The 12,733-nt window shown below is 38.7% G+C and overlaps 2 protein-coding genes across 2 annotated transcripts in view; one reads left to right on the top strand and one right to left on the bottom strand.

The window, feature by feature from the left end:
* The window catches only part of GABRR3 (gamma-aminobutyric acid type A receptor subunit rho3), a 79,630-nt gene that overhangs the window by 62,087 nt on the left and 4,810 nt on the right, over window positions 1-12,733 (bottom strand). The window lies entirely within an intron of this gene.
* Window positions 4,499-5,422, top strand: LOC145539494 (olfactory receptor 5AC1-like). The gene has a single exon (XM_081573575.1). It carries the CDS (start codon window positions 4,499-4,501, stop codon window positions 5,420-5,422), a length of 924 nt encoding a protein of 307 aa, XP_081429701.1.

The raw sequence follows: 12,733 nt of genomic DNA, 5'->3' as shown, positions 1-12,733 counted from the left end.
CTGCTACCTTCCAAATAGCGAAAAGGAGTCACAGACTCAAACTGGACAGATGTTCCTTAGAGAATCCAGTGCACTACAGATGAGAATCTTAGAATAAGGTCATAAAGTGGCTTAGGTATAATCGTTTAGTAATTCAGAGGTGGAATTGAGACTCAAAGCTTCAGAAATTTTGTTACATTTTTGTGAACATTTTTTTTTTTTTGCCAAGAAGATGAGTTATCAAACCAATCTATTTATGAATGTCTGTAAAAGAGGACTTCATTCTAGCCTTTACTGTATTGTCACGAAATTTGGAAGTTTTGCCAACAATGATGAATCATAGAGAGATTTTAAGAGGAGTCTCTGCCTTTGTCTTCAACCTGGTCCTCGTTTAGACTGTATTTCTCTGGAGACAGGCAGAAAGGAGTTCACTGTATCTACCCCAAGCCACATCTCATTATCATATTCTAGGCAGAGTGTAAAATGAAGACAATCTGCCCCTTTCAGTGATATGCAGCAGTGTGCTTACTCATAAATGACTACTGCCAGTGCAACCAGCCCTTTTGAAAGTCTAATATAAATCTCAAACAAGTTTTTTTCCCCATCCCTTATGAAGTTGCAGAACTGTTTTCCTCAATACAGCCTCCCCTTTTAAAAGAAAAAAGAAACCTCTAGGTTTCTTCCTGTAGAAAATACCCCAATTCTTCTATAAAAATTTACTGTTCAAACATTTATCTTGTTAGAACTGAATTCACAAACCCTATCTTCCTCAAATTTTCTACATTGTTTCCTTTTTTTGAAGTGCGGTGTAGGCACTTTCAGAAAACGTTTCAGGCTAGCATACACTTGGTAGTGAAATCTTAAGTTACATTCTGAAGAACTGGTGACTAGGTTATAGAAATAAAAATTTGTGCTGGAATGACTCCCACGTGACTGGAGATGGAATGAAAGTCAGGAAACTGTGCATTCAAGTCTTACATGTATTCCCTTGCATGGTTATATACTTAGATCGGCTGTTTCTAGAAGGCTAGACCCTTCTTCAGCTAACTAAGGCAAGGATTTGGATGTACTAAATACATTTTATGTTCAGAAATGTATACTCTTTGTTGCTGATAAAATGCATTGTGATAATGCAGACTTAGGTTTACACAGGATCTAGCCTGTGCATTTGCTTCTCAGGACTATACAGTTAACAGGTATGATACATGTGTAATTTGGGGCACTTTTCTGCCTTACCTATCTTAATGTTACCCACTGCCTATTAATGTGTTTCATTTTCTCTCCTCATTTGATTGGGATTTAAACAAAATTTAGGTTTTTACTAATTGACTCCAGATATTCAAAACACTGGCTATTCTTTCCACTGTTCAGTTCAGTTCAGTCGCTCAGTTGTGTCCAACTCTTTGCGACCCCATGAACTGCAGCACACCAAGCCTCCCAGTCCATCACCAACTCCCGGAGTCCACCCAAACCCATGTCCATTGAGTTGGTGATGCCATCCAACTATCTCATCCTCTGTCATCCCCTTCTTCTCCTGCCTTCAATCCTTCCTAGCTGCTGCTGCTGCTAAGTCGCTTTAGTCGTGTCCGACTCTGTGCGACCCCATAGATGGCAGCCCACCAGGCTCCTTCGTCCCTGGGATTCTCCAGGCAAGAATATTGGAGTGGGTTGCCATTTCCTTCTCCAGTGCATGAAAGTGAAAAGTGAAAGTGAAGTCGCTCAGTCATGTCTGACTCTTCGCGACCCCATGGGCTGTAGCCTAACAGGCTCCTCCGTCCATGCGGTTTCCCAGGCAAGAGTACTGGAGTGGGGTGCCATTGCCTTCTCCATCCTTCCTAGCATCAGGGTCTTTTCCAATGAGTCAGCTCTTCGCATCAGGTGGCCAAAGTATTGGAGTTTCAGCTTCAACAGCAGTTCTTCCAATGAACACCCAGGACTGATCTCCTTTAGGAAGGACTGGTTGGATCTCCTTGAAGTTCAAGCAACTCTCAAGAGTCTTCTCCAACACCACAGTTCAAAAGCATCAATTCTTTGGTGCTCAGCTTTCTTTATGGTCCAACTCTCACATCCATACATGACCACTGGAAAAACCATAGCCTTGACTAGATGGTCCTTTGTTGGCAAAGTATTGTCTCTGCTTTTTTTTTTTTTTTTTGTATTTTTTTATTTTATTTTATTTTATTTTTTTTGCTTTTTTTTTTTTTTTTTATAAATTTATTTATTTTAGTTGGGGGCTAATTACTTTACAATATTGTAATAGTTTTTGCCATACATTGACATGAATCAGCCATGGGTTTACATGTGTTCCCCTTCCTGGACCCCCCACCCACCTCCCTCCCCATCCCATCCCTCTGGGTCATCCCATTGCCCCAGCCCTGAGCCCTTGTCTCATGCATCGAACATGGAATGGTGTTCTGTTTCACATATGATAATATACATGTTTCAATGCTATCCTCCCAGAACATCCCACCCTCACCTTCTCCCTCAGAGTCCATAAAATTGTGCTATGCATCTGTTGTCTCTGCTTTTTAATATGCTGTCTATGTTGATCATAACTTTCCTTCCAAGGAGTAAGCATCTTTTAATTTCATGGCTGCAATCACCATCTGCAGTGATTTTGGAGCCCCAAAAAATAAAGTCTGACACTGTTTCCACTGTTTGCCCATCTACTTCCCATGAAGTGATGGGACCAGATGCTATGATCTTAGTTTTCTGAATGTTGAGCTTTAAGCCAACTTTTTCACTCTTCTCTTTCACTTTCATCAAGAGGCTCTTTAGTTCTTTTTCACTTTCTGCCATAAGGGTGGTGTCATCTTCATATCTGAAGTTATTGATATTTCTCCCAGCAATCTTGATTCCAGCTTGTGCTTCCTCCAGCCCAGTGTTTCTCGTGATGTATTCTGCATATAAGTTAAATAAGCAGGGTGACAATATACAGCCTTGACATAGTCCTTTTTCTATTTGGAATCAGTCTGTTGTTCCATGTCCAGTCCTAACTGTTGCTTCCTGACCTGCATACAGGTTTCTCAAGAGGCAGGTCAGATGGTCTGGTATTCCCATCTCTTTTAGAATTTTCCACAGTTTATTGTGATCCACACAGTCAAAGGCTTTGGCATAGTCAATAAAGCAGAAATAGATGTTTTTCTGGAACTCTCTTGCTTTTTCAATGATCCAGCGGATGTTGGCAATTTGATCTCTGGTTCTTCTGCCTTTACTAAAACCAGCTTGAACATCTGTAAGTTCATGGTGTAGTGTCTTTAATAATGTTACATTCTATCCTGTCTTCGATAGTTTCACTTGTAATCTGAAAAAAGGAAGGGAAGGAAAATCCTTATAATTGTTTTGGAATTATATGCTTCTGACATATTAAAAACATTCTTGATTAACTGCATGATAACTGTCTACATTGACATGTATTGCCCTAGTTCTTAGATTCTTCTTTTCCCCCTCTCTCTTCTTAAAGGAGGGCTTATTTTAGCTTTATTGGTAAAATACTGAGTTAAAGTTTCTGTGAATGACTAAGCTAGGAAGAACAGTGTTCTAGCTTAGGAAGAACTAAATAAATGTTTGATGACTGAATGAATGATTATGCTCACATATGAGAATTTATTCAGTAAAATTAAAAATAATCTATTTGAAATTTGGTTTTACTTCGAGGCATGTATAACCAAAAGAGTCTATTAGGCATTTAGGGTGATTTTTTATGAATACACAATCAAACAACATAATGATAATGGATAGGACACAGCAAAAATGAAATTTAACTTACTGTATTACTACTTTACCCATTAATGTCTTAGGAAATAATGAAACATATCAGTAGCACAAAGGTTTAGCTCATTTTTTGGTTCTATAGGGAAGTTACAATTGAGATTTTAATAAACAGTGAAAATACTCTTGAACCTCAACAGTTCTCACTTTTTGGAGATTATAGACTTAAATATACTATATACTTTTTATTCTTAATTTTGTACATTTCACTGTGAATACATTCAGTTTTAAGGTATTAATGAGTGAAAGTTATGGACTAAGTCAATTGGTGTTAACCACTTTCTCCATAAACCTTTAAGTAAATGCATATATTTTTAAAACTTTTAAAAAACTCCTTCCTCCTCAAAATTTTTTATAATATACTTAATACTCTTAGGGGTTTCCCTGGTAGCTCAGACAGTAAAGAATCTGTCTGCAATGTAGGACACCTGCATTCAACCCCTGAGTCAGGAAGATACCCTGGAGAAGGGAATGGCTACCCACCCAGTATTCTTGCCTACAGAATTACATGGACAGAGGATCCTGGTGGGCTACAGTCCATGGGGTCACAAAGAGTTGGACATGACTGAGTGACTAACACTAACACTCTAAAGTGTCTTTTAAAAAAGAAAGACCCTATACCTTCATATTTGTTCAGTAAAGGGTGGAAATGTAGAAATATGAAATTGCAATCCAGTGTAAGTTTTCATGAACCTTGATTAATTTTTTTCATTTTACTTCTCCATTGCAGTGATCAGCCTGAGTGGATATGATGGAGGCAAACAAGACTCTGGTGACAGAATTTGTTCTCACAGGACTCACAGATCTCCCAGGGCTGAAGGTCCCCCTGTTTCTGGTGTTCCTGGTCATCTACCTCACCACCATGGCGGGCAACCTTGGACTGATTTTTCTCATCTGGAGGGACCTCCATCTTCACACCCCCATGTACTCATTCCTGGGCAGCTTAGCCTTTGCAGATGCTTGCTCTTCATCTTCTGTGATTCCCAAGATGCTTGTCAACACCTTAGACAACAGTCAAATGATGTCTTTCTTTGAGTGCATGGCCCAATACTATTTTTTTGGTTCCAGTGCCACCACAGAATGTTTCCTCCTGGTGGTGATGGCCTATGACCGCTATGTAGCCATATGCAACCCCTTACTTTACCCAGTGGTGATGTCCAACAGACTCTGCACTTGGTTAATAAGTGCATCATATGCAATTGGTTTTCTGCACCCTGTAATACATGTAGGATTATTATTTAGATTAACTTTCTGCAGGTCTAATACAATACATCATTTCTACTGTGAAATCTTGCCACTTTTTACAATTTCTTGCACTGATACATCAATTAATGCATTAGTGCTTTTTATTTTTGCTGCTTTTATACAGGCTTTTACTTTTATGGGTATTATAGTCTCTTATACTTGTGTCCTCTTTGCCATCCTGAAAAAGAAGTCTGAAAAGGGCAAGAGCAAAGCCTTCTCCACGTGCAGTGCCCACCTTGTCTCTGTTTCCTTGTTCTATGGCACTCTCTTCTTCATGTATGTGCATCCTGGGTCTGGCCAAGATCAATATCAGGATAAAATGTATTCACTGTTCTACACGATTATAATTCCCATGCTAAACCCCTTTATTTATAGTCTAAGAAACAAGGAAGTTTTAGGTGCACTTAGAAAAATAATAAATAAATAAATATTTATAAAAAAACCTTTCATAGTCTTTTCTTTTTACTCTCCATTTACATAAAGTATAATAACTGGACCTAGGTTTTGCACATAGGGACCAGCTAAGTAGTTGTTAAATCAATTAATAATGATATTTAGACTAGATATGCTTGCCTTAGTTATAAGTGAACCTAGGTCCTCAAAATAACTGATGAACGGGGTAAGATATTACTTACTTGTTGTTGGTTTAAAATTCTTATGAATGAAACTGCAATTCCCAAATTGCTAAGCTTGAAATATGTATAAGATCTTCTATTTCCAGATACACATGTTTTAAAATTTTTATGAACTTATATGCTTTTAAAGGAAGATTCAAGTCCATGTGAAATTTCTATTTATAAAGTACTTACGCCCTCCAAAATAATTCCTGAGCACATAATTTTTCAAAACCTTCTCTTCAGCTAATATTTATAATGAAACTTGAGGTAGTTAAATGAACACTTCTTAGAGTTTTAATAGTAATTTTACAAATGAAATTAGATTTGTATATTATTCATGAAAAGGTACAAAAATTAAGAAATAATAAAAATAGTTAATTTTCCTATAATATAATTAAGTTTTTAAAAACTTCTCCTTCTTAATTCATTAAGTAATCTTATTGAGTCCCTTTTCCTGACACACACATACTGAATGAATAAATTTGTACATGTGTATATATACATATATATGTATATATGTGTATATATATATATATATATCAGGAATTGGCAGCTACATGAATAAAGGTATGCTTGATCAAATCATGCATAGTCCTGGATGTTCATTGGAAGGACTGATGTTGAAGCTGAAACTCCGATACTTTGGCCACCTCATGCGAAGAGTTGACTCATTGGAAAAGACCCTAATGCTGGGAAGGATTGGGGGCAGGAGGAGAAGGGGATGACAGAGGATGAGATGGTTGGATGGCATCACCAACTCGATGGACATGGGTTTGGGTAAACTCCGGGAGTTGGTGATGGACAGGGAGGCCTGGCGTGCTGCGATTCATGGGGTCACAAAGAGTCAGACATGACTGAGTGACTGAACTGAACTGAACTGATCAAATCATAATTACATAACTTAAATGAAATTTTCTTTACAAAAGCTAAGCATAGTTTCCAACTGGCCCTTTTGCCCTTTGCCTCTTGACTTTATAACATTTCACCTTGTGAATATCTTAGTGAGAAATAAAGGAAAAGATATCTCCATGAACCTGACACATTCTCCTGACCCCTAGCCTATTAATTGATCTGAGGAAACAAGCAATTTGTAGGTCAGATACCTGAAAGCCCCAAGTGGGCAGACGGCCTTCAGTACAGTGTGTTTGGGATTTGTTTGCTCAGACCCTCGATCCTGTGATGCATCTGAGCTCTGCCTCTGCTGTGAGGACTCATTCTAAGCAGCTTGCTCCCTGTGGATGCAGCTCTGTAGGAGTTCCTGTTTCCATCTCTTCACAGTCAAAGCCTGAGGCAACGCTTTCTTTTTTCTTAAGGGCCACACAGAGGGTTTAGGTTTGGCCATTATGCAATTGCTGTATGTCAATAGATAGTCATTCTCCATCTCCTTTAAATCCTTAGTATTTCAGGCAATGTGGTGCTTGAGTACATGCTTTTAATCACTACTCTTCTATATTACTGTAATGTCTTATATGAAAGGAAAGAAAATACCAGATGGGAGAGGAAAAAATAGCCAAATATGAATAAGGACAAGTAAGTGTTTGCATAAGAGTAAAATAGGAAAATAGATTGATGATGTTAATGGCTAAAGAGGCACAGGGAAGGAGATGGGGCTGGCCAAATCCACAATTGCATTTTTCATGTAACACTTGTCCTCGGACTAAGAGAGTGGAAGTGAGCCTCAGGATATGCATCCTGACTTCATCTTTCTTCGTGAAAGTTTAGGTCACTATGCTAGGTTTTCCGTAGGATCTTGTGCACTCTGCAGAAACGTATCTTTCGTGGTTTTCTGTTCCATGTAAAAGATGGTTTGGAATTCACCCAATACCTGCAATAATCCATGAGAACTGGGCATTCTGGGTAACCCTCAATCCAGTTTACAGCATATCATAAAAAGGAATAATTTTTGACGTATCAGACCCTGTTGATAAGTGACAGAACCAGGAAATAAATACATGTCATCAACCAGGTCTTGAATATTTTCTTCTTCCTCACCCAGAGAGTACAGATAGTGGTTCTCACTCTTGGTTATCAACCCAAACAAAACAAATTAGAATTTGTAGAGGGGTTCTCAGGCAATGGTAGTTTTATAAACCTCTTGAAGTGATTCTAATGTACAGCCAGTGTTGATAATGACTGGAAACAAGTCTTCTATGAAACTTAACAAGCCTTCTATGAAAACAGATGATTATCAGTTCACAAAAAGCTACCTACAATTATTCCCTAAGAAATTCTTTTCTTGTCTTATTAGAGTCGCATATTTATGCAGGTACTTATATTATAGCTGGACAGTTCTCCATTTTCTGTCCATATTATTGGGTATTAAAATCAATCCACTGAATATCAGCTGAACTATTATAAAATGTCTACTAGGTATTTGATTTATATAGTTGGAGTGTATAGCCTCTATATAATATTTAATTTGGTCACTTAAGTAGAAGAGGAGACAATAATATAGAGATTTTTGACTTGAGTTTGTCATTGTCAAACTTAAATGACCACAAGCTCACAGCTTTTAGATTCAGCAGATCGTTCCGGGCTGGGCCTGAGGTTTTTCACCATTCAGAAGCATCTCATGTGATTCTGATGAATCTTCAGGCATTGGACCACATTTTGAAAGTCAAATGACTAATATGGCTCAATCATCCATGGCCACCAAGTCAGAGTCTGAATTCTGATTTCTTCCTAATAGGAAAGCCTACCTACTATGATCTGAACGTGTGCATCACCTCACAATACACATGTTGAAATACCAGGCCCCAAAGATGATGGCTTCCCTGGTGGCTCAGATGGCAAAGAACCTGCCTGCAATGCAGACCAGCGTTTGATCCCTGGGTAGGAAGATCCCCTGGAGAAGGGAATGACTACCCACTCCAGTATTCTTGCCTGGAGAATTCTACGGACAGAAGAGCCTGGCAGCCCCATTGGCCATGGGGTCACAAAGAATCAGACACAACTGAGTGGCTTTCATTAGTCACTTGCCAAAGATGATGGTATTAAGAGGTAGGGCTTTTCAGTTCAGTTGCTCAGTCATGTCCGACTCTTTGTGACCCCATGGACTGCAGCACGCCAGGCCTCTCTGTCTATCACCAACTCCTGGAGTTTGCTCAAACTCAAGTCCATTGAGTCAGTGATGCCATCCAACTATCTCATCCTCTGTCATCCCCGTCTCCTCCCGTCTTCAATCTTTCCCAGCATCACGGTCTTTTCAAATGAGTCAGTTTTTCACATCAGATGGCCAAAGTATTGGAGTTTCAGCTCCAGCATCAGTCCTTCCAATGAATATTCAGTAGGGCTTTTGGAAGTTGCTTAATCCATGCGATGGAGCCACATGAATGGGATAAGAGTCTTATAAAAGTGGTTTCAGAGAGATCCCTACCTTTATTCTCCATGTGAGGACACAGTGAGAATAAGTAGGCTAATAATCAGGGAAAGGGTTTTCACCAGAATTCGGGATTCTGGCACCTTGATTTGGATTTCCCCACCTCCAGTAATGTGAGAAATAAATTTCTCCTGTTCATAAGCTATTCAGTCTAGATAGTCTGCTTTTATGGCAGCCCGGACTTCCCTGGTGGCTCAGATGGTAAAAGCGTCTGCCTACAGGGAGACCTGGATTCAATCCCTGGGTCAGGAAGATTCCCTGGAGAAGGAAATGGCAACACACTCCAGTACTCTTGCCTGGAAAATCCCATGGATAGAGGAGCCTGGTGGGCTACAGTCCATGGGGTCACAAAGAGTTGGACACAACTGAGCGACTTCACTTTCATGTAAATGGACTAAGACACTACCTCATATTTAATTATTACTTCAAGTCTTTCAAAGTGTGTTCATCTGAATCATCTTAATTGATAATGAGGTGGTATTTCCTCCATTTACAAATCAGGCAGCCTGAAGCAGTGGAAAAGCACAGGATGTCAAATCAGAAGACCTATTATTTTTTTTCTGAAGCTCAGATGAGGTTAAAAGTGGTCACAAGAACCTCCATTAAATCTGCTAGTGCATAGAGAGAAGAAAGAATGAGTGTTTGATGCAAACTCAGTAGACAGTGCCTTAATTTCTTCATGTGTACAATGAGTATAATAATATGTACTTGTGATGATATTATACATAGGAAATCCTAAAGATGCAACCAGAAAACTCCTAGAGTTAATAAATGAATTTAGTAAATCTTCAGTATACAAAATCAATACACAGAACTCACTAGGATTCCTATACACCAAAAATGAAAGATCAAGAAAAGAAATTAAGGAAAGAATCCCATTCACCACGGCACCAAAAAGAATAAAGTACCAGGAATAAGCCTGCCTAAGGAGGCAGAAGACCTGTATGCAGGAAGCTGTAAGACACTGATGAAAGCAATCAAAGATTACACGAACGGAGAGATACACCATGCTCTTGGACTGGAAGAATCAATATTGTGAACATGACTATACTACCCAAAGCAATCTACAGACTAAGTGCTATCTCTATCAAAACATCAATCGCACTTTTCACAGAACTAGAACAAAAAATCTTAAAATTTGTACAGAGACAGAAGATCCCAAATAGCCAAAACAATCTTGAGAAAAGAAAAAGAGCTGGAGGAATCAACCTTCCTAACTTTATACTACACAGCTACAGTACCAATTTTTATAGCTCTCAGTAGTTTTATATTTTTTCCAAATTTATATAGGTCAGGCATATATCTTTCCAAGCTTAATATAAATAAATATGATTATGTGGTTATGTGTATATACATTATTATCAGTTCAGTTCAGTTCAGTCGATCAGTCGTGTCCGACTCTTTGCGACCCCATGAATTGCAGCACACCAGGCCTCTCTGTCCATCACCAACTCCCGAAGTCTACCCAAACCCATGTTCATCGAGTCGGTGATGCCATCCAACCATCTCATCCTCTGTCGTCCCCTTCTCCTCCCGCCCCCAATCCTACGCAGCATTAGGGTCTTTTCCAATGAGTCAACCCTTCGCATGAGGTGGCCAAAGTATTGGAGCTTCAGCTTCAACATCAGACCTTCCAATGAACACCCAGGATTGATCTCTTTTAGGATGGATTGATTGGATCTCCTTGCAGTCCAAGACACTCTCAAGAGTCTTCTCCAACACCACAGTTCAAAAGCATCAATTCTGCGGCGCTCAGCTTTCTTCACCGTCCAACTCTCACATCCATACATGACCACTGGAAAAACCATAGTCTTGACTAGACGGACTTTTGTTGGCAAAGTAATGTCTCTGCTTTTAAACATGCTATCTAGGTTGGCCATAACCTTCCTTCCAAGGAGTAAGCGTCTTTTAATTTCATGGCTGCAGTCACCATCAGTAGTGATTCTGGAGCCCAAAAAAGTAAAGTCTGACACTGTTTCCACTGTTTCCCCATCTATTTCCCATGGAGTGATGGGACCAGATGCCATGATCTTAGTTTTCTGAACGTTGAGCTTTAAGCCAACTTTTTCACTCTCCTCCTTCACCTTCATCAAGAGGCTCTTTAGTTCTTCTTCACTTTCTGCCATAAGGGTGGTGTCATCCACATATCTGAGGTTATTGATATTTCTCCCGGCAATCTTGATCCCACCTTGTGTTTCTTCCAGCCCAGCATTTCTCATGATGTACTCTGCATATAAGTTAAATAAGCAGGGTGACAATATACAGCCTTGACGGACTCCTTTTCCTATTTGGAACCAGTCTGTTGTTCCATGTCCAGTTCTAACTGTTGCTTCCTGACCTGCATACAGGTTTCTCAAGAGACAGGTCAGATGGTCTGGTATTCCCATCTCTTTCAGAATTTTCCACAGTTTATTGTGATCCACACAGTCAAAGGCTTTGGCATAGTCAATAAAACAGAAATAGATGTTTTTCTGGAACTCTCTTGCTTTTTCGATGATCCAGCGGATATTGGCAATTTGATCTCTGGTTCCTCTGCCTTTTCTAAAACCAGCTTGAACATCTGGAAGTTCACGGTTCACGTATTGCTGAAGCCTGGCTTGGAGAATTTTGAGCATTACTTTACTAGCATGTGAGATGAGTGCAATTGTGCGGTAGTTTGAGCATTCTTTGGCATTGCCTTTCTTTGGGATTGGAACGAAGACATTATACATTATAGCTTGTTACAATAATGATGTAGCCAAGGAAACAATTCAAAAGTTTTTCCAACTAATCACATAAGAAAATATGAGTAATATATTATTCAACTGAAGTTATTCTCGAAAAACTATGAATAGTACTACCATAATATTATTTATATATAGAAATAGTTATACAAATTATGTGAATATAAATGCATATATAATGTCTGTGTATTATTATACATAAAACCCCAAAAGTTAGCTGCAATGATCAGTGATTAGTGAAATTAGAAGAATTTGTTTCCTTTGTACTTCCTACATTTTCCATTTTTTTCTACAATTAAGCTTTTATTCTTTTGTTTTTAAAAGAAAGAAGCAGGCTATAAAAGTAATAGTTGTAAAACAATATGTTTGAAATGATTTGTTGATTAGTGTATAATGCCCAGTAGGTTGACGTTATTCTATAGGGGATCTTTTGATGGCATTGGGGGAATTTTAATATTACCTGCACAAATAGACTTGAAGATGAGAAGATATAAATAATACCTTTTTCTTCAAAGTGCATTTTCCAAGAAAAATTAATTCAAGATGAATTTTTGTTGACATGTTTGTTCTTATACCCTGAGCTCTTCATGAAAGTCTGTGTTTTATGGCATTTCTGAATCTGCTTATAGGAATTAGGTGAGAATGCAATGCTTTATTTAATTGTCATTATTCTTTTCATAAAAAGTGATGGAATATATTTACTTTTAGTACCTAGAGTCTCTTATCAGTTGTCAAAATATTTGAATTATTTTTCAGATGATTTATCTACCAAACAGAACAGAAAGTAATCATAAACTGAGTAGTTAAACATATATTAGGTTCTGTGCAGCTTCCTTGGTGGCTCAGACTGTAAAGAATCCGCCTTCAATGCAGGAGACTTGGGCTTAAACCCTGGGTTGGGAAGATCCTCTGGAGGAAGGCATGGCAACCACTTCAATATTCTTGCCTGGAGAATCCCCTTGGACAGAGAAGCCTGGTGGGCTACAGTCCATGGGTTCTCAAAGAGTCGGACACAACTG

Source organism: Giraffa tippelskirchi, chromosome 2 (genome assembly GCF_054371585.1).
Source record: "Giraffa tippelskirchi isolate mGirTip1 chromosome 2, T2T-mGirTip1v1.2.pri, whole genome shotgun sequence".
NCBI lineage: Eukaryota > Metazoa > Chordata > Mammalia > Artiodactyla > Giraffidae > Giraffa > Giraffa tippelskirchi.
Note: the sequence above shows the minus strand (reverse complement) of the source record. Positions and strands in the feature narration are given on the sequence as shown.